Below are 25,949 nucleotides of genomic sequence, written 5' to 3'. Positions count from 1 at the left end.
TCCACAGATCCCTAATAGGGATGGTCTCGAACATGCTCCATGATGGTCTTCAAGCCAAACCAGGTCTCTTCTGCAATGGACAAGATCTGCTTGGCTGGCAAGAGGAAGCCATAGTAGCCCATATCTCTCAGTTCAAAGGCAAATGAGTATTTGATGCCAGAATCATAGGCCCAGTCAATGCTTCCACCACTGGCTTGGTCTGATAGACAAATAATAATAAAGTCTTATTATATTCCTCCCACTGTCCCCTTATATAACTGCTAATCAGACCCTATATGCCCTAGCTGCAGGAGCAGACAGAGTTTAAATAGACTCATGCTGATGGGAAAAAAATTACGAGTCATTTGAAGAGCAACAGGTCTTACTCCAACAGATATTGTAGTTAGCTTTTCTGTGGTGTTCTTGGGAGCCTTTGACTTTACCCACCCTTTTGGAATCCTGCCTGCTGCCCTAATTGGCATCTTCTCCAACTTGTGGAGGCCACGTCACTTCCTTCATTAGAAGACACATTGTTTTCTCTCGTGGGAGAAGATGGAGCGGGAGAAGATGGAGCGAGAGATGCGGTCCCGGCCCTCAGGGGTTTCTCAGTCTAAAGATGGAGCAGGCACTGCTCTAATGTCAGATCTAATCGCCAGCAGCACCTTTGCTGATGAGTTAAGCCAGTATAATAATGTACGCCTGAGAGATGTGTGGCCACTGACGTGACAGATGTTGACGGAAGATGGCATCATTCTATGAAGGCTGAAAGCATCCATGCCTTGGAAGAGCTGAGCAAGGGACTGGCCCTAAGACTCCCTCCCAGGGAGGTCAGGTATAGGTCAAAAGGAAGATGTGGCTAGGACACTTGGGGGAAGTCATGTTGTGTCTATGAACAGAGGTTTGCCAGGAAAGGAAGAACTAATAGGTTAATACGGATTACAGTTTACTAATCTGGTTAATATGAATTACAGTTTAAGTATCCCTTATCCAAAGTGCATGGGACCAGAAGTATTTTGGATTACAAACTTTTTTTTTCAAATTTTAGAATATTTTTATAAACATAAGATATCTTGGAAAAGTCTAAACACAGAATTCCCTTCTGTTTCACATAGTCTATATACATATCACTATTTATTTTGTATACTTACTTCTCTTTTGTGTCTTACTTGTGATTGAATCCAGGGCTTCACACATGTGAGGCAAGCACTCTACACTGAGCTATCTCCTCAGCCAAGGTACTTGGGGATGGGGGGTCAGTACTGGGGCTTAAAGTCCTACACAAGTGCTATGCCTCTTAAGCCACACCTTTAACTGTACCTGTGGTTTGACTCAGACCTGCCACCTAAGGTCATGTGTGGAATTTTTCACTTGTCACTGATGCTCAAAGAATTTTGAATTTCGTTAGAGGGAGAAGAAAGGAGGGACTGATGGAGGGACTGAGTCTGACCAAGGGATATAGTATGCACGTACGGACATGTCAGAATGAAACCCCCTTGTGAAACTAGTTGATGCTAATAAAAATGGGGCGGGAGGGATTGAATTGGGGAACATTTTGGATTTTGGATGAGGGGTATTAGACCTGTAATGCTGAGAACTTGTATGACTTTGACTTGGTCTTCCCCCCTCAGCAGCCATCACAGTGTCTGGTAAGTAAAATGCCAAACATGTGCTAACTTGAACTGGGTACCAAAGTACTACCTTATACCTTCAATGCTGTTACATCCACAGCTAATTCTCCTAAGAGGTGCAGAAAGGATCAAACACTGGCTTCAGCCTGAACCCTGACCCTGCAAATCATTAGCTGATGACCTTCCAAATCACTTAGTTTCCTGAGCCCTAAGATGCTTAATTTAACCAAAAGGGATGATATACTTATGACATAGAACAGTGAGACTTAAATGCGATAATGTGATGGTTAGAATTATAACATTTGTTGAGTGCTCATATGTTAGGCGCTTGTTAACTTGGCTTATTTAATACCTACCTTAATCCAGGTTAGGTATTACTAGTATTACTGCCTTTTCACAGATGAGGAAACTGAGACTTTGAGCAATTAGGGGAAGGAGTTACAATAATATATGCAGAACAGGTATTCAATAAGTGTCAGCTGTAATTAGAACATCATTCTCAATTAATGACTAAAATCTGGTCAAGTTAGAGCACATTAAGAGTCAGAGCTACTTAGAGAAGAGCAAGTCACCAGGCAATTGAGTAGTAGTCAATGTTTATATAGCACTGTGAATACTTTTAATCCATACATTATCTTTTTTTGTTGTTTTGCCAGTTCTGGGGTTTGAACTTAGGGCCTGAGCACTGTCCTTGGCTTCTTTTTGCTCAAGGCTACCACTCTACCTCTTGAGCCACAGCACCACTTCTGGCTTTTTCTGTGTATGTGGTGCTAAGGAATTGAACCCAGGGCTTCATGCACACTAGGCAAGCACTCTACCACTATGCCACATTCTCAGCCCCCTATACATTATCTTTTATGCCTCTCAATAACTCATTTTATAGTTGAAAAAAAAAAAAAACAAGAGAGAATGTGTGGCTTGTATAAGGTGGTTCTCCTGTGGCAGAGCCATAGCTCAAACCCAGCACTTTTTCCATGTGTCTCTTTTCCTGGAAAAGAACTTTAGGGATGACTTCACTTGGACCAGACACCAATGATAGTGCAGCTCTTTGAAGCCTTTTCTAGATGGGAAGATGCTTAGGACATCTCACCTACCACAGACATGCAGCTACCTCTCAAGTAGACAGAAAAGCAAGTGGTCAGTTCATAGTTACCTACCAGCCTGGGCTAGGAGGCAACAGGTACTTAACTGGGACAAGTCCTTAGAGGTAGTATTTGTCAGTACTAGAAGTATGGTTAAGATTATACAGTCAACTTTAGAAGAGATAAAGCCAGAATTTGCATGAATAAATGATCAGCTTCCAAAAGGTCACACAGCACACCCTATTTATCTGATGGTTGCTTATTAGATGGATGTTTATTTGTACATATGTGTGTGCCAGTACTGGGGCTTGAACTTGGGGCCTCCCACTCTTGGTTAGCTTTTTCATTCAAAGCTGGCATTCTACCACTTGAGCCACACCTCTGTTTCCACAGTTGCTTATCAGAAATGTCTTTGCTATCTGTCCCCTAAACAAGAAAACTATACTAGCCTCAATCTTCAAAAGTCTACCTTATTCACTTCCAGACACAGTGGGTGAGAAACTACAAGAGTACACAATACATTCTGCTTACATTCTGGGCTCCACCAAAAGACATTGTCAGCCAACCAGACAAAGACATGTACTCTTCAGTCTTAAGTTGTTGTCATTGTCTCAAGCCAGGTGTACCTGTCTGGGCCTACTGCCCCCTGCAGAACCCCACCTGATAAAAGTGAGGATAGGTCTATATGGAATGGAGCTTAAACGATCTTAGTAACTGTGCACATTAGTCGTCCCAAAGAACAGCCTAAAATATATGCTTTTTATAAAAAGCTCCAGAGCTGTTTATTCTATTTAATTTGGTAATCTTGCTTTGGCAATGCATTCTCAAAACATCATCTAATAGGAAAGACTGTTTATAAATACATGTTCATAGTGCCCCATTTCTTTTTGTCAGTTCTAGGGCTTGAACTGGGGGCCTGGGTGATGTTCCTGAGCCTTTTTGTGCTCAAAGCTAGCACACTACCACTTGAGCCACTTCTAGTTTTTGAGTGGTTAATTGGAAATAAGAGTCTCATGGGGACTTTTCTGCCCAGGCTGGCTTCAAACTGCAATTCTCAGATCTCAGCCTCCTGAGCAGCTAGGGTTACAGGCATGAGCCACCAGCACCCAGCTTCACAGTGCACTATTAAATGTTGAAAACCACAGTTAACAATCAAATGGAATAACAAATACCTAGAATGTAAATATATAACACACAACATGAAATAATATTAACTTTAAGCAGCTGAATATACATTACAAAGACATTGATTCCAATTGGATAAATGTATGTATGTCCATTGACAAACATCATTAATTAAATTGAATAAAGCATGCTGATCATTGGGTTCTTTTCTCCCATAAAGTTTTTTAATGCATCATAAAAAGAAAGAAAGGAAGAAGGAAGGAAGGAATGAAGGAAGGAATGAAGGAAGAAAGGAAGGAAGGAAGGAAGGGGCAAACTAAAAAATCATAATCCATAATCTGAGAAAAGAGAGACTTCTCTGACATAGAATACCAGATCAGTTTCACGTTTCCATAAAGTATGCTGAATCTAATGAGTAAAATATTCTTTTGCTGTCCTAGATTTCCATCAGGAAAACCATGATAACTAAGTGGTTACCAAATAGAGCATTCCCTACTTCCAATCTGTCACATCCTGTAGCCACCACACTGCTGCTAACATGTTATATCTCCATATAATGCCTCAATTCAGTGCCCTGTTGAAAACTCACCAATGGTTTCCAGAATCCTCTGAGTGGGCTGCAAGCTCCAAAACAAAACTTACAAAAGCCTGGATTCCCTAGAATCACCTTCTTACATCTTTCATTCCAGCATTCTCAAACCTACATGAAGTTCCAAGAGCCCTTCATGAAACTTCATACTTCTATGTTCTTAGATGTGACTAGCCAAAAGAATTCCTCCTTTTTCCTTTCTCTAGCTATCTGATGATCAACCTCTTCCTATATGAAGACTCTGTCACTGTCAAATCCCTTCAAATTCATGTTTTTATACCATGTATTACCTACTATTGTACATATTACTTTGTCCTTCTAGTCATCCCTCCTATTGAAAAGTAAGTTGTGTCTTTAGGCTTGGCACAATGGGTAGCACAACGCAGGTGCTTCATTAAAGTAAATTGAATAGAATGGGTGCCTATTAGAGAAACCAGTTTCCAAAAGATCCTTGGGTATAGGAACACTAAGGAACTCTTAGACACTTAACTATGTAGTCTTGCTTGAGCTATAAGAAAGAGACTGTTCCTTTGAAGGATTCAAAATCTATACCAGGGTACAATGAAATTTCCCGCAGCATTGTACTTCAATCTAACAGAACAGAAAAGAACCTGATCTTATCCCACCTCCAGACCCTACCGGGAGCCAGATCCATCCTGTACCCACCCACTGTCCATAGGATTTCTCAGGGAATGAAGATGCTCTTGGCCATGAAAAGTAATAAAAGCATAACTTTAGGGCTGGGTTCTAATAAAAGCCCGTTTTTAGTCTGAAACAGCTTAAAGTGAGCCATAGGATCTTGACAAGCCCAGGAGAGAACACAAAACCCACATACTTAGTAAGTTCTTTGTAAACTCTAGACATCACATACTAAAAAAAAATCACATGGAGGATCCCAGAGGGAAATTGAGTAAGGTTGGATTCTATGAATGAAGACTTATTCCTTTTACATACAGGCATTTAAAAGTTTTGGCTGAGAGATGCCCCTCCACAGACGAATGGATCCAAAAAATATGGTACTTATACACAATGGAATACTACATAGCGATTAGGAATGGTGAAATATTGTTATTCGCAGGGAAATGGTCAGAACTCGAACAAATAATGTTGAGTGAGACAAGCCTAGAACACAGAAAACAAAGGGGCATGATCTCCCTGATATATGACTGTTAACAAAGGGAGATGGAGAGACAGTAGAGACCAAGTCTGTGAACACTGTATATGTGCTTGATACATTGTATATTGCATATGGGTCTACCTGACCTAGACAAGGGATGGAAAAACAGGTTGTAAGATATCACAAGAAATGTACACACTGCCCTACTATGTAACTGCACCCTCTTTGCACAACACCTTGTAAAAAAAAATTATGTTCAATTAATAATTTAAAAAAATATATTAAAAAAATAAAAAAAAAAGTTTTGGCTGAGGGCTGGGAATATGGCCTAGTGGCAAGAGTGCTTGCCTCCTACACATGAGGCTCTCGGTTCGATTCCCCAGCACCACATACATGGAAAACGGCCAGAAGTGGCGCTGTGGCTCAGGTGGCAGAGTGCTAGCCTTGAGCGGGAAGCAGCCAGAGATGGTGCTCAGGCCCTGAGTCCAAGGCCCAGGACTGGCCAAAAAAAAAAAAAAAAAAAGTTTTGGCTGAGCTGGATGTAGATGTACATGCCTATTAATCCAGCACTCAAGCTGGAGGTAGGAAGATGCTGAGCCAGCCTGGGATACATAGAGATACTCTGTCTCAAAAAAAGAAGAAGAAGCTGGGTGCCAGTGTATCACACAGTTTGAAGCCAGCCCAAGCAGGAAAATCATGACACTCTTTGCTCCAATTAACTAGTAAAAAGCTAGAAGTGGGTGTGTGGCTCAAATGGTTAAAGCATTGGCCCCGAGCATAGCTTAGGGACAGCCCCCAGGCCCTGAGTTCAAGCCCCAGTATTAGTGCTAAAAACAACAACAAAATAGAAAATAGAAAACCTTCAGTCCAAGCTCACCTGGCACCTATCTTCTTAGTGGATCATTTGTGAAAACTTCAGCACAATAAGATACTTACAGATGACTGAGCTGATTGGTCCCACTTCATATCTGGTGCCATGCAGGCCAGTCAAGGCCTGTGCAGCCCTTTGGGCCACTTCATCCTAGAGGGACATAACCGAAGAATGATGAGAGAATAACAGCTGTCTCAAGAACTTGGCTGCCCAATAGATGAATACAGACTGGAAGTTCTGGTTAACTGAGACAGAAGCATATACCTTTTTTGTTTCAGCCACCTTCACTGAGAAGTAAGCATAAGTGTACTTTTTCTGGCTTTAGAATTCCAACATGAAAACTTTCATTGTTTGTTTGATTATCCAGGCATTTTCGATCCTCCAAGCTTTATTATTATTTGACCTCTCCTTGTTCAGGAGTATGGACAGAAACTGGATGGGTATAAGGGGACTAAAGAGAATGCATACTAACCCCAGGATGTACCCAGAAAGTTGATTTTTTTTTAACTACATCCTTACTTTGGCTTACTTCCCTGTGATTGTCTCTTTTTCCAAGAAGTAGAGCTCAGCAACATATTTTCCATTGCTTGAGGGTTCCAATTTTGACTGATTGAGGCTTTACTGTCCTTGCTAAGGATAAATGTAAGGTCTTGAACTTAGGTCCAGGAAAACAACTCTACAATTACCAGATGGAGGGAACCTGGCTCAACTGAAGCCTCAGAGAGCCTGAGGGGGGCAGGTTGGGGGGGGGGGGTCCAGTTGTCAATGAGCCCAACATGAGTCAACACCATAATGCTACTGCCAAAAAATTAATGTGACCCTCAAGTGCATTAGCAAAAGTGCATGTCTGGATGACAGTGTTTATGGCCGTGCTCCTCTCTACACTGGTTAACCCACAACACAAGTTTCATATTTATTTTTGAGTCTATCCTTGGAGAATACAGGCAAACCAAATCATGTTCAGAAAACAGCCATGAGAATAGTGAGGGAATTGAGGCCTATATTGTGAGTCATTAAAGAACTTGGGGTGATTTAAACAAAATAAGGCACGATAGCAGAGAAGCAAGTTACTGCTCATTTAACTGATGGATCTCACTCCCAAAGGGAAATATACATGCTCATCAGCACCAGCTAATAAACCAAAGCTGGCGGAAGAGACACAGAGAAAAGCTTTTAGCTGTCCATAAAGAAGTCTAAACTGGAGTGTTTGTGCCTCACACTTATCATCTAAGCTATTCAGGAAGCTGAGATCTGAGGATTACAGTTCAAAGCCAGCCCAGACAGACAAATCTGTAAGACTCATATTTCCACTTAACTAACAACAAAAAAGTCCTCCACCAACCAGTTATACCCCCAATATAAAATACGTTTCCATGGAGGCAAAAGCCATCCAATGATAGGTTCAAGGACTATCTGGTAGATACTTGAGCATCAGGTTTGAATAATTTAATATTATCTGGGTCTATTAAAAGTGTATTTTAGAGTTGTAGGCAAAATAAAATAGAAGTGTGTTTTAGGTTCCTTCCAACTCTGGTGTTCTTTTTCCCTACTCTCTCTTTGGTAATAATAAAATCAAAACCCTGAAAAGTGCCCTGCAGGTCTAAACTCCAACTGATGAGATAAAAGATATGTCTGAAGTGGAATAATCTATCCCATTTTTGCCTGGGGCTTATGAGAATAATATATTTGAAGGTAAAATATCCAAAAGGTCCTAAATCTGGGCTTCTCCCTAACATATGAGTTTCAAAACTCAAGCCTAAAAGCCAAGTTGGAACTACCAGCACATTCCCTTCAGCTGGGGATAACTGTTGCTCAATTGTGTACCGACTACTGAGATATCACCATCTGATCTAAGGCTGTGGCCAATTAATTTATTCCTGATAAAGGAAAAATGAGAGAAAGAATCAAATGAGGAAACAGTGTTTTGAACCTTACATTGTATACCAGTACATTGTCATGGTAGATCATGGCCCCAAGAAAGTAGTTTTAGGTGAATTACAGAGAGCACCACTACCTAACATAGAGCATCTAGCCACCAGTCCAAGAGTCTCAGACACAAATTCAAGTGAGAGTTTTTATTCCCCTAAGCAGCAGAATTAATGGCCAAATTAGATTACTGAAGTTCATCAAGGTTATACATGCCTGTAAATCCTAGCATCTGGGAAGCTGAGATGGGAGAATCTCAAGTTTGAGGCCAGCCTCCAACATAATGCAACCCTAACTCCAAAAAAATAAAAAAGAAAAAAATTAAATTAAAAACACGGGTTCTTACTTGTCTGAAGTAACAATAATTTGATAAATTTAATTTCATAAAGAAACCAGTTAGGAAAGTCCAAGCTTTGATAACATCACAATCTTCTCAGTAGCTGAGCTTAGGCCTCACCATCTTTGAGACCTATCACTAGTACACCTCTTCCTCGGTGCCAAACTTCATGACTGCAACTCATTTGGCCAGACAATAAATACTGTTACTAGGCTAAAATGTTTCAGAGACTTACCAGCTCGTTAAAGTTGCCTATCTTGGTACATTTATATCCATAGGGAACCATGAGCAGCTGAGAATAGCTATGGAGGGTAATGAATGCCTTCACTTGTCCATGGCTCTTGATGAAGTCCACTATGGATTTCACTTCAACCTCTGAGTTGGCCCTAGGTCCACGGTATGAATCAGAGCAAGGGTTGCTACTGGCTCCAGGTCCTGGTGAAAAGCAGAAAAGACTCAATAAGGATAGTGAGCTTTAAGAAGACACTGAAAGGAAATGTCTTATCACACCCATTAATAAATTCCTCCTCTGGGAATCAGAGCAAGATTATTATCATTGTCTTAGATGAAGTTTCTTTCTAAGGGCATGGTACAGAATCCTAACAGATGTGATTCTGGACAAATCTCTTAAAAAATATGCTTCTTCTATATGGCAGAAAGAACTACCCAATTAGATCATCTCCTCTCAATGGGAGTTGTTGGAAAGGAAGCTAAATTTAATATTATAGATGAAATTCCTCTATTTGGGTGTGAGTTTATCATGTTCATTTTTCTGGGCTATCTTCCAATTTGTAGAGTCCAAGAGTAGAAGTTTCTGTGCATCTGTATTCCCAAGTTACAAAACCACAAACACAAGGAACCTCTGGCCCTCTTTCTGTGGTGAGGAAACACAAGCACATTTGACATGGCCACCATTGCCTTGATTCTCTCCAGAGCCAGTGTTGCTCAAGATCACTAAGGGGGATGGGTCACTGTAAGCCTGCAGGGACTCTGAATGCCAGAGAAAATGTTAGAAAACAGGTAGCGCTTAAGATTCCTCAGGCTCTCTACCTTATATGGAAGTATACATACAACCTGTGTCATCTCATGTCAATAAGAATAATATATCATGCCTGTGCCAATGGGTCATATATGTAATCCTAGTTAGTTGGAATGCTGAGGTCTGAAAACCCCAGTTTAAAGCAAGCCCAGGCAGACAAATCTAAGAGACTGTGATCTCTAATTAGCAAAAAGTCAGAAATGGAAGTGTGGCTCAATGGGTAGAGTGCCAGCCTTGAGTGAAAAGCCAAATAAGAATGCAAGACACTGAGTTCAAACTCCAGTACCAACGCGCGCGCACACACACACACACACACACACACACACACACACACACACTAAAAAGGAAGGATAATATTCCTGGGGTGGGGGCTGGGAATATGGCTTAGCAATATAGTGCTTGCCTTGCATGCACGAAGCCCTGGGTTCAATTCCTCAGTACCACATAAACAGGAAAAGCTGGAAGTGGTGCTGTGGTTCAAGTGGTAGAGTGCTAGCCTTGAACAAAAAGAAACCAGGGACAGTGCTCAGGCCCTGGGTTCAAGCCCCAGGACTGGCAAAAAACAAAACAAAACAAATATTCCTAGGATGAGGGAGAATGGTCGAATTGTTGGGTACTGTTCAATATTTTTGGTCTTGTACTTTACTTTTCCCTTACATAAAAAGAAAGAAAGAAATTGTATTAACAATGAACAAAATTACCACTCATGCTTATTCTGTCACCAATTCCCTAATGTGTCCTGTCTCAGTTCCATAACTCTCATTCATTCATTTCTGTTACTAATATTGAATGATTGCCTGCTATGTTGCAGACTCTGTTAGGAATTCTACAGAGAAACAAACCCAGCTCCTTCACTCCCTGTAATTGTAGACTAGTGAAGAAAAACCAAACAAATTCCAATTCCCCCAAAGCAGAAGAGCTACAAGTCAACAAAATCAGAACAGCAAGCTAATATTTTGATTCCAAATCAATTTCTTAATCCTATTTGTACTTCTTTTATAAGTTTTCCTTCTCAAAGCACCCATAGATGATATAATGCTTCTCCTCCAAATAGATCTTAACCCCCTCTAGTGGTTGATGTACGGCTTCCTGAGCTCCCGCCATTGTGCAAAATCTGGTTTTCTCAGCTCAGAAGCCGAACCCTCTTTGCTTGCTACGGCTTGTGGGAAACCCAAGGTGTGAGATAAAATATATTAAATGCTGCTCAGAGCTCTGTGACAGACTTGCGCTCCTCTGAAGAGAATTTAGTGGAGTGTTTTTCAAGGAGGTTTTTTAATGGCTTGCATCTTAAGTGGACTGAGCAGGCTGATGCACTGCAGAGTTCTGTAAACCAGCTAGCTGGCCATCCCTAAAGATAATTCCTTGTGCTTACCTCTAAAACCTGCATCCCAGTTCCGGTTAGGATCCACACCAACACAGAGGCTGCCAGCCACCCTGGATCGGGTCTTTCACCACATACAATCCTTTAAAAAAGATTCAGATAAAAGGAGGATATTTATTTAGTTCCATGAGACAGACAGCTCTTTTTGCATTGTTCCTTTCCTTCCTACCAGGAAGCCCCCTTTTAGTTGCAATCATTACCCTTGACCTCAGAGGTATGAGATGGTCCTCATACAGGACTCATTTTGGATTTTCTCTTCTCAAACAAAAACTTCTCAAGCCATGTTCCATAAAACACTGGTTCTGTTAAATGCTAGCAAGTACCACAACAAAAAAAGCCAAAGGAACTAGATTACAGGTGTGAGCCACAGAAAGCTGAGATCTGAGGGTTGCAGTTCAAAGCCAGCTCAATAAGCCACCAAAAAGCTGGAGGTGGAGTTGTGGCTCAAGTGGTAGAGTACCAGCCTTGAGTCAAAAAGCTAAGGGACAGGACCCAGATCTTGAATTCAAGCCTTAATACTAGTGCGCTCTTGCTCCCTCTCTCTCTCTCTCTCTTTCTCTCTCTCTCTCTCTCTCTCCCTCTCCTTCTCCCTCCCTCCCTCTCTCTCTCTCTCTCTCTCTCTCTCACACACACACACACACACACAAAATTAAAGCAAGGAAGAGAGTTTTGTGGCAGAATATTTTTTTTGAAAACATAGGGCTGAATTGGTGAGGTTACTGCAGAATTGCAAAGGTTTCTTCATGTTTTCATGCATTTTATGACTCTCTAAGAACATGGTGGACAGCATCTCCTAGACCCGCCTGTGGAGCCTTTTATTCACATGCTATCTATCTATCTCACAAGATGAGTACAAATGTTAGTATGAGTTTCTTTGACAGTGCTACTGCCATCATCAGCACTCTACAAGAATAAACTTGAAGCTCTGATTCATTTCAAATACATGAAGGGTCACAATTGCCACAATAGTGTTTTGTAATGAGATTTTTAAAGGGGGGACAAAACCTCTCTAACTCCTTTTAGAGATATTATTGAGGATTTCGTCTAGATGCTAAGTAAATGCTAGGATGCATTGTACTGCCTACCTAAATCCTACTGCAATCTAATTGTCAGCAGGTAACATCCGCCTCCTCTTTTCTATCAATTCTACCACACACACATAGGGGGAAAAAAAAAAAAAAAACCAACGCAGAGATAATTGGAACAAATCTCCTAGGTGACTCATGGTGAATACTGTGCTCTAATAGCCCAGCCTAACCGCTGAAATGAGCTCCAGCTGAGACGACATGTAAAGACATCATGGGTTGGAATAAAAAGTGATTATAAACACCTCTCTATGCCTCATTGCAGAGCCACTACTGAGAGATTAGGCATTCTGTTTAGAGTAAATCAAGAACAGAAAGATGACTTTTATTTGGTTTTTGAAGTTCCTACACATCTACCTAAGTCCTTGTGGAAGAAGGGAAAAAAAAAAATCCAGGCTTACATTGGTCTGAGAGAACACATATCCATCAGGGTTTGTAACAGGCAGCAGGAAGATATCCAAGGCATCCAGAATAGAAGTGATGGATGGATCTTTTCCATAATCAGAGGCAATCTACGGAGAGACACAGACATGTGAACCTCACGCTCTTCTTTTGCTGGGGAACAGACTATTAAGACAATGTGTCTTTTTCCAACTGTGAGTGAGAGATCATTGTTGATCAATGAGAATCTGCCAAGTCCACTGCCATCCAGTCTCCAGCAATGTTAATATTTTATTTTTTAAATTATGTTAGATAGTTCTACAAAAATATTTCAAGTCAACACGTTAATTTATGAATACAATGCATCTTGGTCAATATCACCTCTCCCATCCTCCTCCTCCCCATGTTAAATATATTAAATATATTAAATATGGCAGCGTGTATACTTTCATTCTAGTCACAAATAATTTACTTACATGAAGTAAAAATCAGTGAGGGGGCTGGGAATGTGGCTTAGTGGGAGAGTGCTTGCCTAGCATGCATGAAGACCTGGGTTCGATTCCTCAGTACCACATAAACAAAAATCACTGGAAGCGGTGATCTGGCTCAAGTGGTAGAGTGCTAGTCTTGAGCTGAAGAGCTCAGGGACAATGTTCAGGCCCTGAGTTCAAGCCCCAGGACTTGCAAATAAAAAAAAATGAGTGAGTGGATCCAATCTCTATCAAAAGCAGTAGCATTCTTCTTACTAACTCAGGTGAAGTGTCTGAAATAGTGAGGAATGGTTTGTATGACTAATGGCAAGACATGAACCAAAGAAAAAGTTTTTAATATTCCTTAATCCTCATCCAAGGTAACTTTCCAAAAGAACTCAAAACCAACTATGTAAATATGTGAGGACTTTGCTAAAGATGCAGAGAACCAGTTAAATTCTATTCAGGGGAATTATATTTTTACTTGTAATCAATTGCAGTAGAGTTGAAGTTTCTGCTGGATTAAAATTTATTCATTTCCTGTGCTCAGCCATCCTAAGGCATTATTATTCAACTGTTAAATATCCATTTCATAATACCCTAAAGGTAAGCGCATTTTAATTGAAGGGAAAAATGTATCAGTCAGTATGCACGTGGTTGCACATGCTTGAATGATCTGATGTGGATTGATTTCCTTTGCTCATGAATTAACATTCTGATTTATAGCATGTCATTTTTTAATTACTTAAGAAATACCAGACTAAGTCACACCCAGCCCCGTGTCCTGACTCTTGTGCCAACAAACATGTGGAAGAAAGATATTGCTACATCTTCACTTCAAAATCAGATTTGGGAACTATTCACAACAACCAAACATCCTTAACTAGTTCCACTTCGGGTCTGTAGGTCAAAGGAAACTGTTCTTGTACCTGTTTTTATTTTTCATCTGCGCCTCCCTTCATGATTGTATAGATTTCTAGCATCTCAGGACTCAGCCCTCAGAGGTCCAAGCAACAAAGATTTTTCTCTAATCTGTTCTTCCACTAAAATCTCACCCTGGGGGTCTGCCTCACGTGTCTCCCCTCCTCCCATCTCCTCTGGGTTGCTCTATCTTTTAACTGAGAGCCCATGGAAGGTCCAGAGGCACAGTGCCATGGTCCCTGGATGGGGCAATACCAAACAAGGTTGGCCGGGTCTGTTTCCTGCTTGTGTGGTAAGAGAAGGGCTTGGCTGAGAGCACTAGCCAGCCCCAAGGGCCTATTGTGTGCTTGCTTAGTGAGCCTGGCCCCAGAAAGACTAAGTAAGAGATTTTAGGCAAAATAACCTTATTTACAGTCCACAGTGCGGTAGCTTGTGTAACCCACTCTGGAGCATGGATCCCAGCGTCCAGCCAGATAGCTGGCTTGTTTCCTCTGGTGCTGAACTGCAAAACAAGGCAGGCAATGTAAAGAGCCCCACTGCTGAGGGCACCTCACCCACCCCTCTTTCCCTGTCTTCTCTCTGTTCTCAGTGTGATAGAGGGAAAGGATGTAAATATGATACTGTGGATTCATTCTTCTCACTGAAGGTTTTTCCATCTCTCCTCACTCCCTTCATTTAATATACGCTTAATTCAGGCTAGCAAGAGAGGCAGACTTCCTCCTTTGGTATTTGTTTGGAAAAAAATCATTGCAGGGCTAGGAATGTGGCTTAGTGGTAGAGTGTTTGCCTAGCATGCATGAAGCCCTGGGTTCAATTCCTCAGCACCACATAAACAGAAAAAGTCAGCAGTGGTGCTGTGGCTCAAGTGTTAGAGTGTTAGCCTTGAGCAAAAGGAGGCCAGAAATAGTGCCCAGGCCCTGAGTTCAAGCCCCTGGACTGGCAAAAAAAAAAAAAAAAAATCATTATAGATAATGTAATGGCATGAAAATTATGTTCATTTATTGTAAACTAGGGAGCAGGGGAAACAAGTTACAGAGCAGGATATCATGTGTGTGTATGATTTTTTTAAAAAGGGAGAGAAATAGGAAAACAGATAAAGAGGAGAGGAGGAAAAACAATATTTATGGATACTATAACATGTCAATAAAATTAGAATTATAGGAAATTCTTTTCTTTGTATTTCTCTATTTTCCAAACGTATGCAAAGATTGTATTATCTTAATTCAAGAATGATCATGACAACCTTTTGAGTGCTTCACCAAAAATAAATAAATAAATAAATAAATGAAAAATGAACCAGGATGGCAAGCTCCAGAGGTGCTTTCCAGAGTTAAAATTTTATGATCTAAGTGGCTGGGTTTAATTTGGAACAGTGGCTTTGCCAATTGGATGCATAAATGGGGAGGAAAAGATTATTTTTGCACCATCAACTCCTATCTCTGTGCAGCATCCTAAACACAGCAGATAAGGTAAATGAGAAATGCAAATTCTCACTAAAATATTACATTTCAGGTGTGGGGAGTTTTGGTTGAAAGTGACTTGTGTCTTTTACTCCAGAGAGTAAAAACGTAAATGTAAAAAGCAGAAAACTTTCCAAAACACAGAACCAAGCCAGATGCCTGTGGCTCATGCCTGTAATCCTAGCTACTCAGGAGGCTGACCTCTGAGGATTGAGGTTCAAAGCCAGCCCTGGCAAGAAAGTCTGTGAGACTCTTATCTCCAATAAGCCACCAGAAAGCCAGAAGTGGCACTGTGGCTCAAAGTGTTAGAGCGGTAGGTAGCCTTGAGCTGAAGACCTCAGGGACATTGCCCAGGCCCAGACACAGTTCAAGCCCAGGATGGACAAAACAAAACAACACAGAACAACTTCAATCACATCAAACCATCTAGAAAAGGAAAATCCAAACCGATGGCTAATCTGGAGTTTTCCAGACCCAGTGGCAGGAAAAATAGAGTAAAATGAGAGAGAGAGAAAGGGGGTGGGGGTGGGGTGGCGATTAGCAAGGGTACACAGGGTCACTAAATAGGCAAACTATTCTTCCCAGACTTGCTTTGGGAAAACCCAGCTCCGGAGAATTCCATCTGTCCCAGTTAGTCAGTTTGGTTCTCAGCCATAATGTTTCCAAATTTAGCAGGAAGTTGTGACATTACTATCTGCTCCCCTTAACAAACTCTTTCTAGGAAGTCTGGGGAAATAATTTTCACTCTTTCTCAGGGCAAAGTGTAAAAGGTTGGAACCATATCAGTACTGTTAGAGCTAACAACTTGCAGTTAAACCTTAGCCTTTTCTCAATCCATCATGTTTAAAACATGCCTTCATTTCAGTGCATTCGCCTTTGCAGTTTAGTGGCCTTCTCTGAGGGGAGGGCACACTGTAGAACTGGGGGGAGGGGAGTTATTTATTTGTTTTCTTGCGGCTCAGGCAACTACTCGGTGCTTTTTAAATTCTGTTCAAACTAGCTTTGGGGGGAGGGGGGAAGGTAAAAGGAAAAAGGAGAAACAGGAAAGAATCCCCACCTTGATTAATCTAAAAACACCCATCAAGCTCCCACCCTCCATCTCCCTCTCCTCTTCTCCCTCCCTCTCCGTCTCTCCCCTCCTCCTCCCTTTCTCCCCCACCTCCCTCTGCCCCAGCCTGGCCCGCACCTCCTCCCACTCCTCGGTTCCTATTGGCGAGCACGCCCGGTTCCGGGGAACGCATCTCTCAGGACCAGAGTATTAATTCTCTCCCGCAGACCTGCGTCAGCCTGCGCAAGAAAAGAGAAAAAGAAAAGAAAAAGGGGGTGGGGGTTGTGGGGTGGAGGATGGAGAGGATGCTCAAAACCAGCAAAGACCGGTTAGGAGAGGGGATTTGAAAAAAAAAAAAAAAGAAAGAAAAAGAAAGAAAGAAAAGCTGCTCTGCAGGCCAAGCTAGGAAGGGCAGGATTCTAGAAGCCTAGGGAAAGCAAAAACCCACGGCCAGCTGGGTGGGTGTACCTTGAGCACGTTCATGGTCCTGTTTTCAAAGGAAGAACCAATATTCACTTTGCTCACTAGATCGGGGTGCTCAGCCACCAGGCGATCCATTTCTTGGGAGATCTGAAAGATGTTTCAAGGGAGGAGATAAGATATTTGCAGAGCTGGGATGGTGGTGACCTTGTCTCCCCTCCATCCCATCCCCCTGGGAAGCATGGTGTCATCGTGTCACCTCCCTGCAGGAACCGAGGGTTCTGGAGGGGTGGGTTGGGGGGCCCCCCCGTTTATCTCAGCTCCGGGATGCTGAGTCATTTGGACAGGAGAAGCCATTTTGCCGCAGTACAGACAATTCTGTACACACCAAAATGACACTTGTCTGATCTGTCTGTAGGTTCCCTCCCACCCAGCTCTGAGGTACAGCTTCTCCAAACAGAACTAGCAGAGCACAAACAAACTGGTGTAATTGCACGGTGGGGGGTGGGGGGTGGGGAAGGGGGAAGAAGAGGTGTGGAGGCCGGTGCTACAAAATGCAGGGGGCCAGTACCCGCTGGGGGACCGAGGGACACCAGCCCCAGAGAGCCTCAGACAGCTGGCCACTACAGATTTTCAAGGTTGAAATTCTGTGAGTCCTCCAGGCAGCTAGGCTGTGTCCCTTGCTGGGATTGAGACCAGCCTGGGGAACACCTGCAGGGTTCCCAGGATAAAAACAGCCTCTTCCAGCTGTCGCCAATGTTTGTGGTCCCACAGACACCCCAGGATGTAGGACCAGTAAGAGGAGGAGTGAGTCTTGTTTCTTCCTCGTGCCAAACTAAAACATAGATTTTTTTTTTAATTGACGGAGAGATTTGCCTATGTTGTGTACTACCTGTGAGCTGTTGCTTCATATTTAAGCACACTGATATTTCTGGCAGTGAAACAAATTAGCTAGTCAGGTCAGATTTTAGCCTCCAAATAAGTGTAGGTCAGAAAAGGTTTGACTAGCAAGTAAAATTGACCAAAATAAATTTCAGAGCTCTTCGCATCTTAAAATTGAATTAGAGACTTGCTTCCTACCAGATAACTCCTCTTTGTCTCTTTTCTACCTGCCTTGCCCCTTAAGCCCAACTTCCATCTTCACATACACACACCCCTTTCTCCTCCACTCTGAAGTCAGCCAGTACAGACAGACCTCTAAAATCATGTTACAAAGAGGTAAATGCAGCCCACCTAGTACCATGTGACCCAAGTAAAGAAAGGGACCAACAACACTCAGGAAAGACAGAAGAGTCTATATAAACTTTGCTACCATATGGCCTTGGAGGTTAGGCAGGCTGGGAGACCCCACCCTTGTCTGGAAGTTAGAGGTGTCAAAATGCCCCATAACTCTATCATGAGTGGCAACCATAAAACACAGCTGTCTTATGGGAAGTACAGGTCAGAAATGAGCACCAGAGTTTTGAGGAGAAGAGTAGGGAAAGGCTGTTTGTTAGCTCACTTAAGACATTCTGAACATTTCCATAATAACTGCGTGGATTATAGGCAAGTAGACTTCAGGTCCTACATTAAGCCAATGACATAGTTACTGCCTGTGAAATCCTATGGAAGCCTGGAGAAACTAGGACAAAAATAGAAAATAATGTCTAGGTCATTAAGTCACCACTTGGTCCTCACAAGAAAAAATGGCACATTTCTCTGATATTCATTTTGAAATGCCTACTTCTTCCAAAGTATGGTAGGCCCCAAAGTTGAAATTACCATTCTGCTCCCTTCTCTGATTAAACAGCATTTCTTCATTCTCTTGGTCCAATAGCACCTAAGACAAACCAACTGTATGTTAGTTGACAGAGGGGATTTCTGTTTACAAGTTTGAAGGGAATTGTGATCCTCAGTCCCCACAACCAAGCTTTTCTCATCCTGTCCTTAGGCTCAAGGTCATGTCCTTTCCTTTATCTGGTAGCACTTTGGAAGAAGACAAGGCATTCATGGAAGCCATTGCCAGTACCAGATGACAGTGCTCAGAAGAGCCTGTCTTTCTGAGTGAATCTCTAATGAAAAACTAATCAAATAGTGGCTGGTTTGTCTCTGTGTTGACTAACACTCTTCCATTTACACTTTACATTTCATGCTGAAGTCTCTCTTTTGCGCCTTCCCTTCAATTCTTTGTTACCATATTTTACTTATACCCAATGCATAAGAGAGAGACAGTGCCTCTAAAAGCCCACACCCTAGAAGGCCTCAGTGACACCCAGGGCTTTCCTCCCTGACAGAGTGAGTACTCCGGGCCCATAATTACCTGAACATCTTCAATCATGATGGAATAATCAATTTTCTGAGACTTCAAGAAAACTTTGAGTGCCTGGACACTCAGATATGGGTTTTCTCTCCTGGGATGGTGGGTGGTTCCTAGAAGTCAAGCTGAAAAGGATAAAGGGCCAAGCCAATGCAAAGAGTGGGGCTTTCTGGGGGAAATGGATAGTTTAGTATTGATGGATTTCAGGAAAACAATTTGTTACCCAGATTATTTTGAGCCCACATAACCAGAATGATTATAGAACCACTATTATACCAACAAGAGTTTCATAAATATCCACTCATAGGAAAATGTGTTATGTCTCCCTCTCATATATGGTTCTTTTTTTTTTTTTTCCCAGTCCTGGGCCTTGAACTCAGGGTCTGAGCACTGTCCCTGGCTTCTTTTTTTGCTCAAGGCTAGCACTCTGCCACTTGAGCCACAGCGCCACTTCTGCCAGTTTTCTATATATGTGGTGCTGGGGAATCGAACCCAGGGCTTCATGTATATGAGGCAAGCTCTCTTGCCACTAGGCCATATCCCCAGCCCCTCATGCATGGTTATTAATGTCCCCCTCTGACAGACAGACAGACAGATATTAAAACTGTCTGAGAAAAAACTTATTTAAAACTATGGTAGGAGTTTTAGTTTGGGCTATACTGGGTTTGAACTGAGAGACTAGCATTTGCTAGGCAGATGCTCTACCATTTGAGCCTTCAGCTCTAATGGCAATTTTTTAAATTGGCATTTAAGGGGTTAGGAATATGGCCTAGTGGCAAGAGTGCTTGCCTCATATACATGAAGCCCTAGGTTCAATTCCTCAGCATCACATATATAGAAAATGGCCAGAAGTGGCGCTGGGGCTCAAGTGGCAGAGTGCTAGCCATGAGCAAAAGAAAGCCAGGGACAGTGCTCAGACCCTGAGTTCAAGGCTCAGGACTGGCAAAAAAAAAAAAAAAAAAAAAAAAAAAAAAGGTATTTAAGTGATCTAATTTATTTCATAATCAGACATTAGTTAGACATTAATTTTATGGGGGAAATAATGTTAAAGATGTTCAAAATAATCACGTTTAATGTCCAATCTCATTCTTACAATATACCTCTGAGCTAGGGGAATGGTAAACCTATCCCCATTTTTCTGATCAGGGAAGTGAGTCATAGGAAAGAAAGGTGGTTTGCCCAGTGTCATGTAGTTCACACGAGAGCCCAGTTTTTTGGAATCCCCACTCCATGACTTAGTGTCCTATGCTACAATACAGTCCAGAATACAGACTACAGAATGGATGTCAATCATCCTGACTGGCTGTAGAGTACTCCCTCTGGGAAACAAAAGCCATTAATAGGACAAATACCTGGAGATGTTCTTCAGCCTCCAGCTGCATCAGGCTTTTAATTTGTTCTTCATTGTTTGGGACGATCTCAAGAACTTGGTCTCTAAAGAATATTAACCACAGACGTGACCTTAAGAGCAAAACTCGGGCACTGTTTCCTTTATTTTCTGTTCCTATTAGCCTCTGAGTATAAGTGATGAATGCAACAGTCAATAATCTCTTTGACACCCCAGAAGCTAATAAATAGCATACTGACCCACATCTCCAGGATGAAGAGGTGACAGAATGGCTTTATTTCCTCCAAGGAAATGTTATCTAAATAATAATTAAGAGGCTATCTGCTCCTAGCAGGGAGCTTGCCATTAAAGTTACCCTTCCTTTAGCTAATGAGAATTTGTCAAGTCGCACCTGCTGCTCATAACATTGGCTTTTAAAACGTGTCTGTTCCTGTTTTTCAGAAAGAGGTTTTTAAAAAAGGATAATTAATTTTGTGCTTGTAAGAGGAATTGGATTCACATCTGGGTAGACTTAATGTGATTTTTTTTCATTGTTTTGTTTATTTTTGAAACTGAAAATGTATCAAAGCTCCATCTGCAAACCCAAATTTTAGACAGGAAAAGTTGAGGCTCAGATCAATTAAGGTGTACTTGTGCCTCTCCTTACACACACTCAAGTACACATGTACACACACACACACACACACACACACACAAGGGAGAAAGGAAAAAGGAAGAGAGATCTCAAAATTAAGAAATAGAATCTTAAGGAAAGAGGTTGGGTGGAAGAGCTGGATTCTTCTACCCCTTCTCCAAGCAGGCTAATTTCCTGTCCATTTGTGCAATAGGGAAGAAACAGGTACAAGTCATACATAGAGGCCAGAATGTAGGTCTTCTGAAACCAAGCCCAATACAATTTCTAATAAACTTTACTAGAATACACAAGCTCTTCAAGGCTCTTCTGCCTCTACCCATCTGCCACATATGCTCTAAAAATTCCTCCACTGGGATCTCATTACTTTTGGCTAATGCATAGGTATCCAAGAGTCCTCCTTTAAAAGGAGGAGATGCACACTTAGGAGGCTGAAATCTGAGGATCACAGTTCAAAGCCATCTGGGAAAGGAAAGTCTATAACATTCTTATCTCCAGTTTACCTCCAGAGTGCTAGCCTTGAGCAATAAACCTCGGGGACAGTACCCAGGCCCTGAGTTCAGGCCCCACAACCAATAAAAAATGAAGGAAAGGAGGGAGGTAGAGAGGGAGGGAGGGAGGGAGGGACAGGAAGGAAGGAAGGAAGGAAGGAAGGAAGGAAGGAAGGAAGGAAGGAAGGAAGGAAGGAAGGAAGGAAGGGAAGGGAAGGGAAGGGAAGAGAAGGGAAGGGAGGGAGGGAGGGAAGGAGGGAGGGAAGGAGGAAATGCTGTGAAAAACAATATATTATTAGGCTATCTGGTGTGTGTTATAAGGAAGAGAGTCTTTTGAGTTGCTCAACCAAAGGTAGAGTGTGTGTAGTTTTAAAAACCAGAGTCCATGTTGCAACCCAGATCCTCTCTTTTTGTTTTATAATGTCAAAGTTCTAGAAATCCTTTAAGTTTGTTTTGCTGTCTGATTTCATTATTTGATCACTTGCTTTGTGGGGGGGATCAAATTTATCTGTGTCATTAGTTCTCTGGAACACTCTTAAAAAAAAATGCTGCCTAAAGCCCTTCATAGAACTGTGCTTGCAACCAGGTACTGGTGACTCACATTTACTACTACTACTACTACTACTACTGCTGCTGCTGCTGCTACTAGCTACTCCTAGCTACTCAGGAGGCTGAGATCTGAGGATCACAGTTCAAGACCAGCCCACCCAGGAAAGTCCATGCATCTCTTATTTCCAATAAAGTACTTAGAAAAAGCCAGAAGTGACACTGTAACTCAAGTGGTAGAGCGCCAGCATTGAGCACAAAAAAGCTCAGAGACAGTGCCCAGGCCCTGATTTCAAGCCCCATGACCAGCAAAATAGAAAGAGAGAAGGGGGAGGGGAGGGGAGGGGAGGAAAGGGGAGGGAAGGGAAGGGAAGGGAAGGGAAGGGAAGGGAAGGGAAGGGAAGGGAAGGGAAGAAGGGAAGGGAAGGGAAGGGAAGGGAAGGGAAGGGAAGGGAAGGGAAGGGAAGGGAAGGGAAGGGAAGGGAAGGGAAGGGAAGGGGAAGGGAAGGGAAGGGAAGGGAAGGGAAGGGAAGGGAAGGGAAGGGAAGGGAAGGGAAGGGTTGTGCAAGCAAGGATTAGGTCTAAAAGCACAAAAGGAGCTGCGCTGGGCTGGGAATATGGCCTAGTGGCAAAAGTGCTTGCCTCCTATACATGAAGCCCTAGGTTCAATTCCTCAGCACCACATATATAGAAAAGGCCAAAAGTGGCGCTGTGGCTCAAGTTCCCAGAGTGCTAGCCTTGAGCAAAACAAAGCCAGGGACAGTGCTCAGGCCCTGAGTTCAAGCCCCAGGACTGGCAAAAAAAAAAAAAAAAAAAAAAAAAAAGGAGCTGGGCTGAGAATCACAGCCCTGGTCTTCCTACTTCCTGAGGTTCCACCATCCAGACACTAAATCTGAAGTGGGTTACACACAGAGAGAGAAGCAGGTAGAACAGGCTGACACTGACACTCACGATAAATGACCAAGTATCATGATCTTCCCTGAGATCTACCATTTTCACGTTCTGATTACTGCAGGGAAAAATAAGGACAAAGAAATTATGTGTGATCCACTTGCTGAAAATTCATTATTCAAAATGGAGTCATCCCTGTCACTCTTCACTAAATTGGATTCAGGCTTGTACTCTAGGAAAGAAAAGGCCCTCTCCAGGATTTATCTCACAGAACTGCCTGCCCTATCTTTAAGACCATTTTTACTTAGCAACTGATAAACTGCCAACTGTGACCTTAACACTAGCTTTACCCAGTTACTGCCCCAACTTGCCAATCATCATGGCAGCTCCCACTAGCACTCAAATGGACTTATACTGAAAATCACTTGCATAGATTTATCTGTCTAAACAAAAGTCTTAACCTTTCCTCTGTTGTCCAGACATACCAGAGGCCAGTCTGACCTGACCATATGTGCTCTTTATTCTCAAAGAAGAGTCCTTTTATTAGTTATCTATTTCTATATTTGCACAATTTGTGTTCATTTATCCTTTTTAATGTCATTCATTTCTTTTTTTATCACCTCCCATTTTTCCCACCACAGTTCTCCCCCAGTCCCAGCCAAGAGAGCTTTGAGAACACTGAACAGATATACCCATTATCCTGTACTATCCAATGGGAGGCACCAAGAATAAGGTAAGTAAACTTCAAATGAGCACCAGAAAGCAAAACTTACCCCACAAATGTTTCTCGACAGTAGATAAGCCCAAAAAGGGCACCATATAACAGGATCAATCTCATGGTCAAGGCTTTTCAGAATCCAGAATTCAGAGTCCTTCTTGAACTTTTATTTATAGGTAGAGAAGCTGAGGCAGATCTGTTGGCCCTCTGAGAATGAGAAGATTCCCACCTGCATGGGAAAGTCTCAAGGTTGCAGACAACACCCACAGGTGTTCTGTTAACAGTCTGTACATTTTGCATTCCTAGGATGAGATAACAAACTTTGAAGGAAAGAAAACAAAATCGCCAGAGCATACCAAGGGCAAATCATACATTTATGATTTAGAACATAAAGTGCCACTAGCTCTGCTCAGTGATAGAAGCCAGATTAACAGACCTAGAGGTTAAAGTCCTTTCTGGGACTCTTACACACACACAAAAGGGCAAAGCATTTATAGTAATTACTCAGGCATCCTGTCTATCACATTCCATTAGTTTGCTCATTTGTTTATTTTTATAGTGTTTACTCTGAAACTGCAATGCTCAGTCCACATCTGCTAAAGGTCCCTATAGATGTGGCCTGTTCCAGTCCTCTTTCTATATTAAATAAACAAAGCAGAATGCCTTTTAATATTTAATTTTGCACTGTCTCTAAAGTGATCCATCTGCATTTACACCAAATTGATATCCCTATTTCTGCACATTTTCCCCAAATGAAAATGTCTTTCTGATTAAAACAATGAAATTGCTTGTTATAGAAAAGTTTAGGTTAAAAGGAAGTATTTTTATTTAATGGTTAGTAAATTCCTTCACCCCCAAAAAACCACTGAGTACTTACCTTTCCAAAATTTTTTCAGTGCTCTAGAGTTTGCCTTTTGTTTGTTTATTTGGTTTTTGCTAGTCCTGGGGCTTGGACTCAGGGCCTGAGTGCTGTCCCTGGCTTCTTTTTGCTCAAGGCTAGCACTCTACCCCTTGAGTGACAGGGCCACTTCTGGCTTTTTCTGTTTATGTGGTGCTGAGGGCTTCATGCATGCTAGGCAAGCACTCTACGGCTAAGCCACCTTCTAGATCCAGTGCTTTAGAGTTTAAGCAAAGATTAGACCATATTACAAACATCTTTTTAACAAAACTAGTTTTTTTAATTTAAAGGAAGCAATCTCTCTTTGTCCATAAACATAGTCTGACTGGCTTTGTTCTTCATTGCAAGAGAAGAAAACACACGTATTTTCTTTTTGAGTCACACTTCATTGCTTTGAAGTCATTCACACCCATTATATTCAGCCTAACAAAATTCAAGCACCAACAACTGCAGTTTTTCATCTGTCTCTGGAGTGCCCAATTTTTCATCTGCATATACTTTAAATCTCTGGCTTTTCAGTGCTCAAGTGCCTATATGTATGCATATATATATATATATATATATATATATATATATGAGAGGGAGGGAGGGAGGGAGAAAGGGAGAGGGAGAGAGATACATATAGGTTATTTCTGGTTGAAGAAATTATTGGATTAACTTGGTTCGTTCTCTTTAGAGAGAAAACAAAAACTAAGAAGCAAAGACTATCATGCATTCAAAAAAGTAGTCTGACGGATTGAAATGAATATGCTTGGAACATCCATTGGAGCTTTCATGGAAAAGACAAGGCTCTAGATGAGTTTTAGGGCTGGTGGGATTTGTCTGCTAGTTACAGGAAAACAAGGTAAGTAGAGAATTGGAAAAACACATACACTCACCCCTGGGTGAAAAAGAAAACCTGCTCAGCCAGAACAAAGATTGGAACCTGGAAGTGATGGGGACTTAAACTATGAGAGGGTAGGGACAGTTGGTAGAGAAGAGCAGTTTGCTCCTGCTGAAATGCAAAGATTGAGAATCTTGGGAGGTTCTGAGCATGTAAGTGATTGATGAGACAGCTTGAATGAATGAACCTAGTAGCCTGGGTGGCCACACAGAGCTCCTCTAAGCCTGGAGCCCAGAAGGAGCCTCCTGGGGAGACCCAGTATTAAGATGCCAAGTGTGTGGATGGGTGATAGGCAGAGGGCAGGTACTAAATGGGCCTAGAGGTTATCGCAGTAGAACAATCCAAATCTGTGGTAAATAACTGATGCCTGTGACAGGAAAGGTGCTTT

At 42.0% G+C, this 25,949-nt stretch overlaps 1 protein-coding gene across 1 annotated transcript; it reads right to left on the bottom strand.

Moving 5' to 3' along the window:
• On the bottom strand, positions 1-23,908 carry Cpa2 (carboxypeptidase A2). The gene is given in 12 exon segments (XM_048340223.1): positions 1-199; positions 6,457-6,541; positions 8,890-9,089; positions 11,066-11,156; positions 12,561-12,671; positions 14,335-14,433; positions 16,908-17,009; positions 18,583-18,678; positions 19,159-19,241; positions 19,244-19,280; positions 20,508-20,589; positions 23,836-23,908. Coding segments are annotated over 12 exon segments (1,239 nt in total). The 5' UTR covers positions 23,901-23,908; the 3' UTR covers positions 1-11.
• Between the last annotated feature and the right edge of the window lie 2,041 nt (positions 23,909-25,949).

The sequence above is a fragment of the Perognathus longimembris genome, chromosome 2 (genome assembly GCF_023159225.1).
Source record: "Perognathus longimembris pacificus isolate PPM17 chromosome 2, ASM2315922v1, whole genome shotgun sequence".
Classification (NCBI taxonomy): domain Eukaryota; kingdom Metazoa; phylum Chordata; class Mammalia; order Rodentia; family Heteromyidae; genus Perognathus; species Perognathus longimembris.
This window is presented reverse-complemented; position numbering and strand designations above follow the sequence as displayed.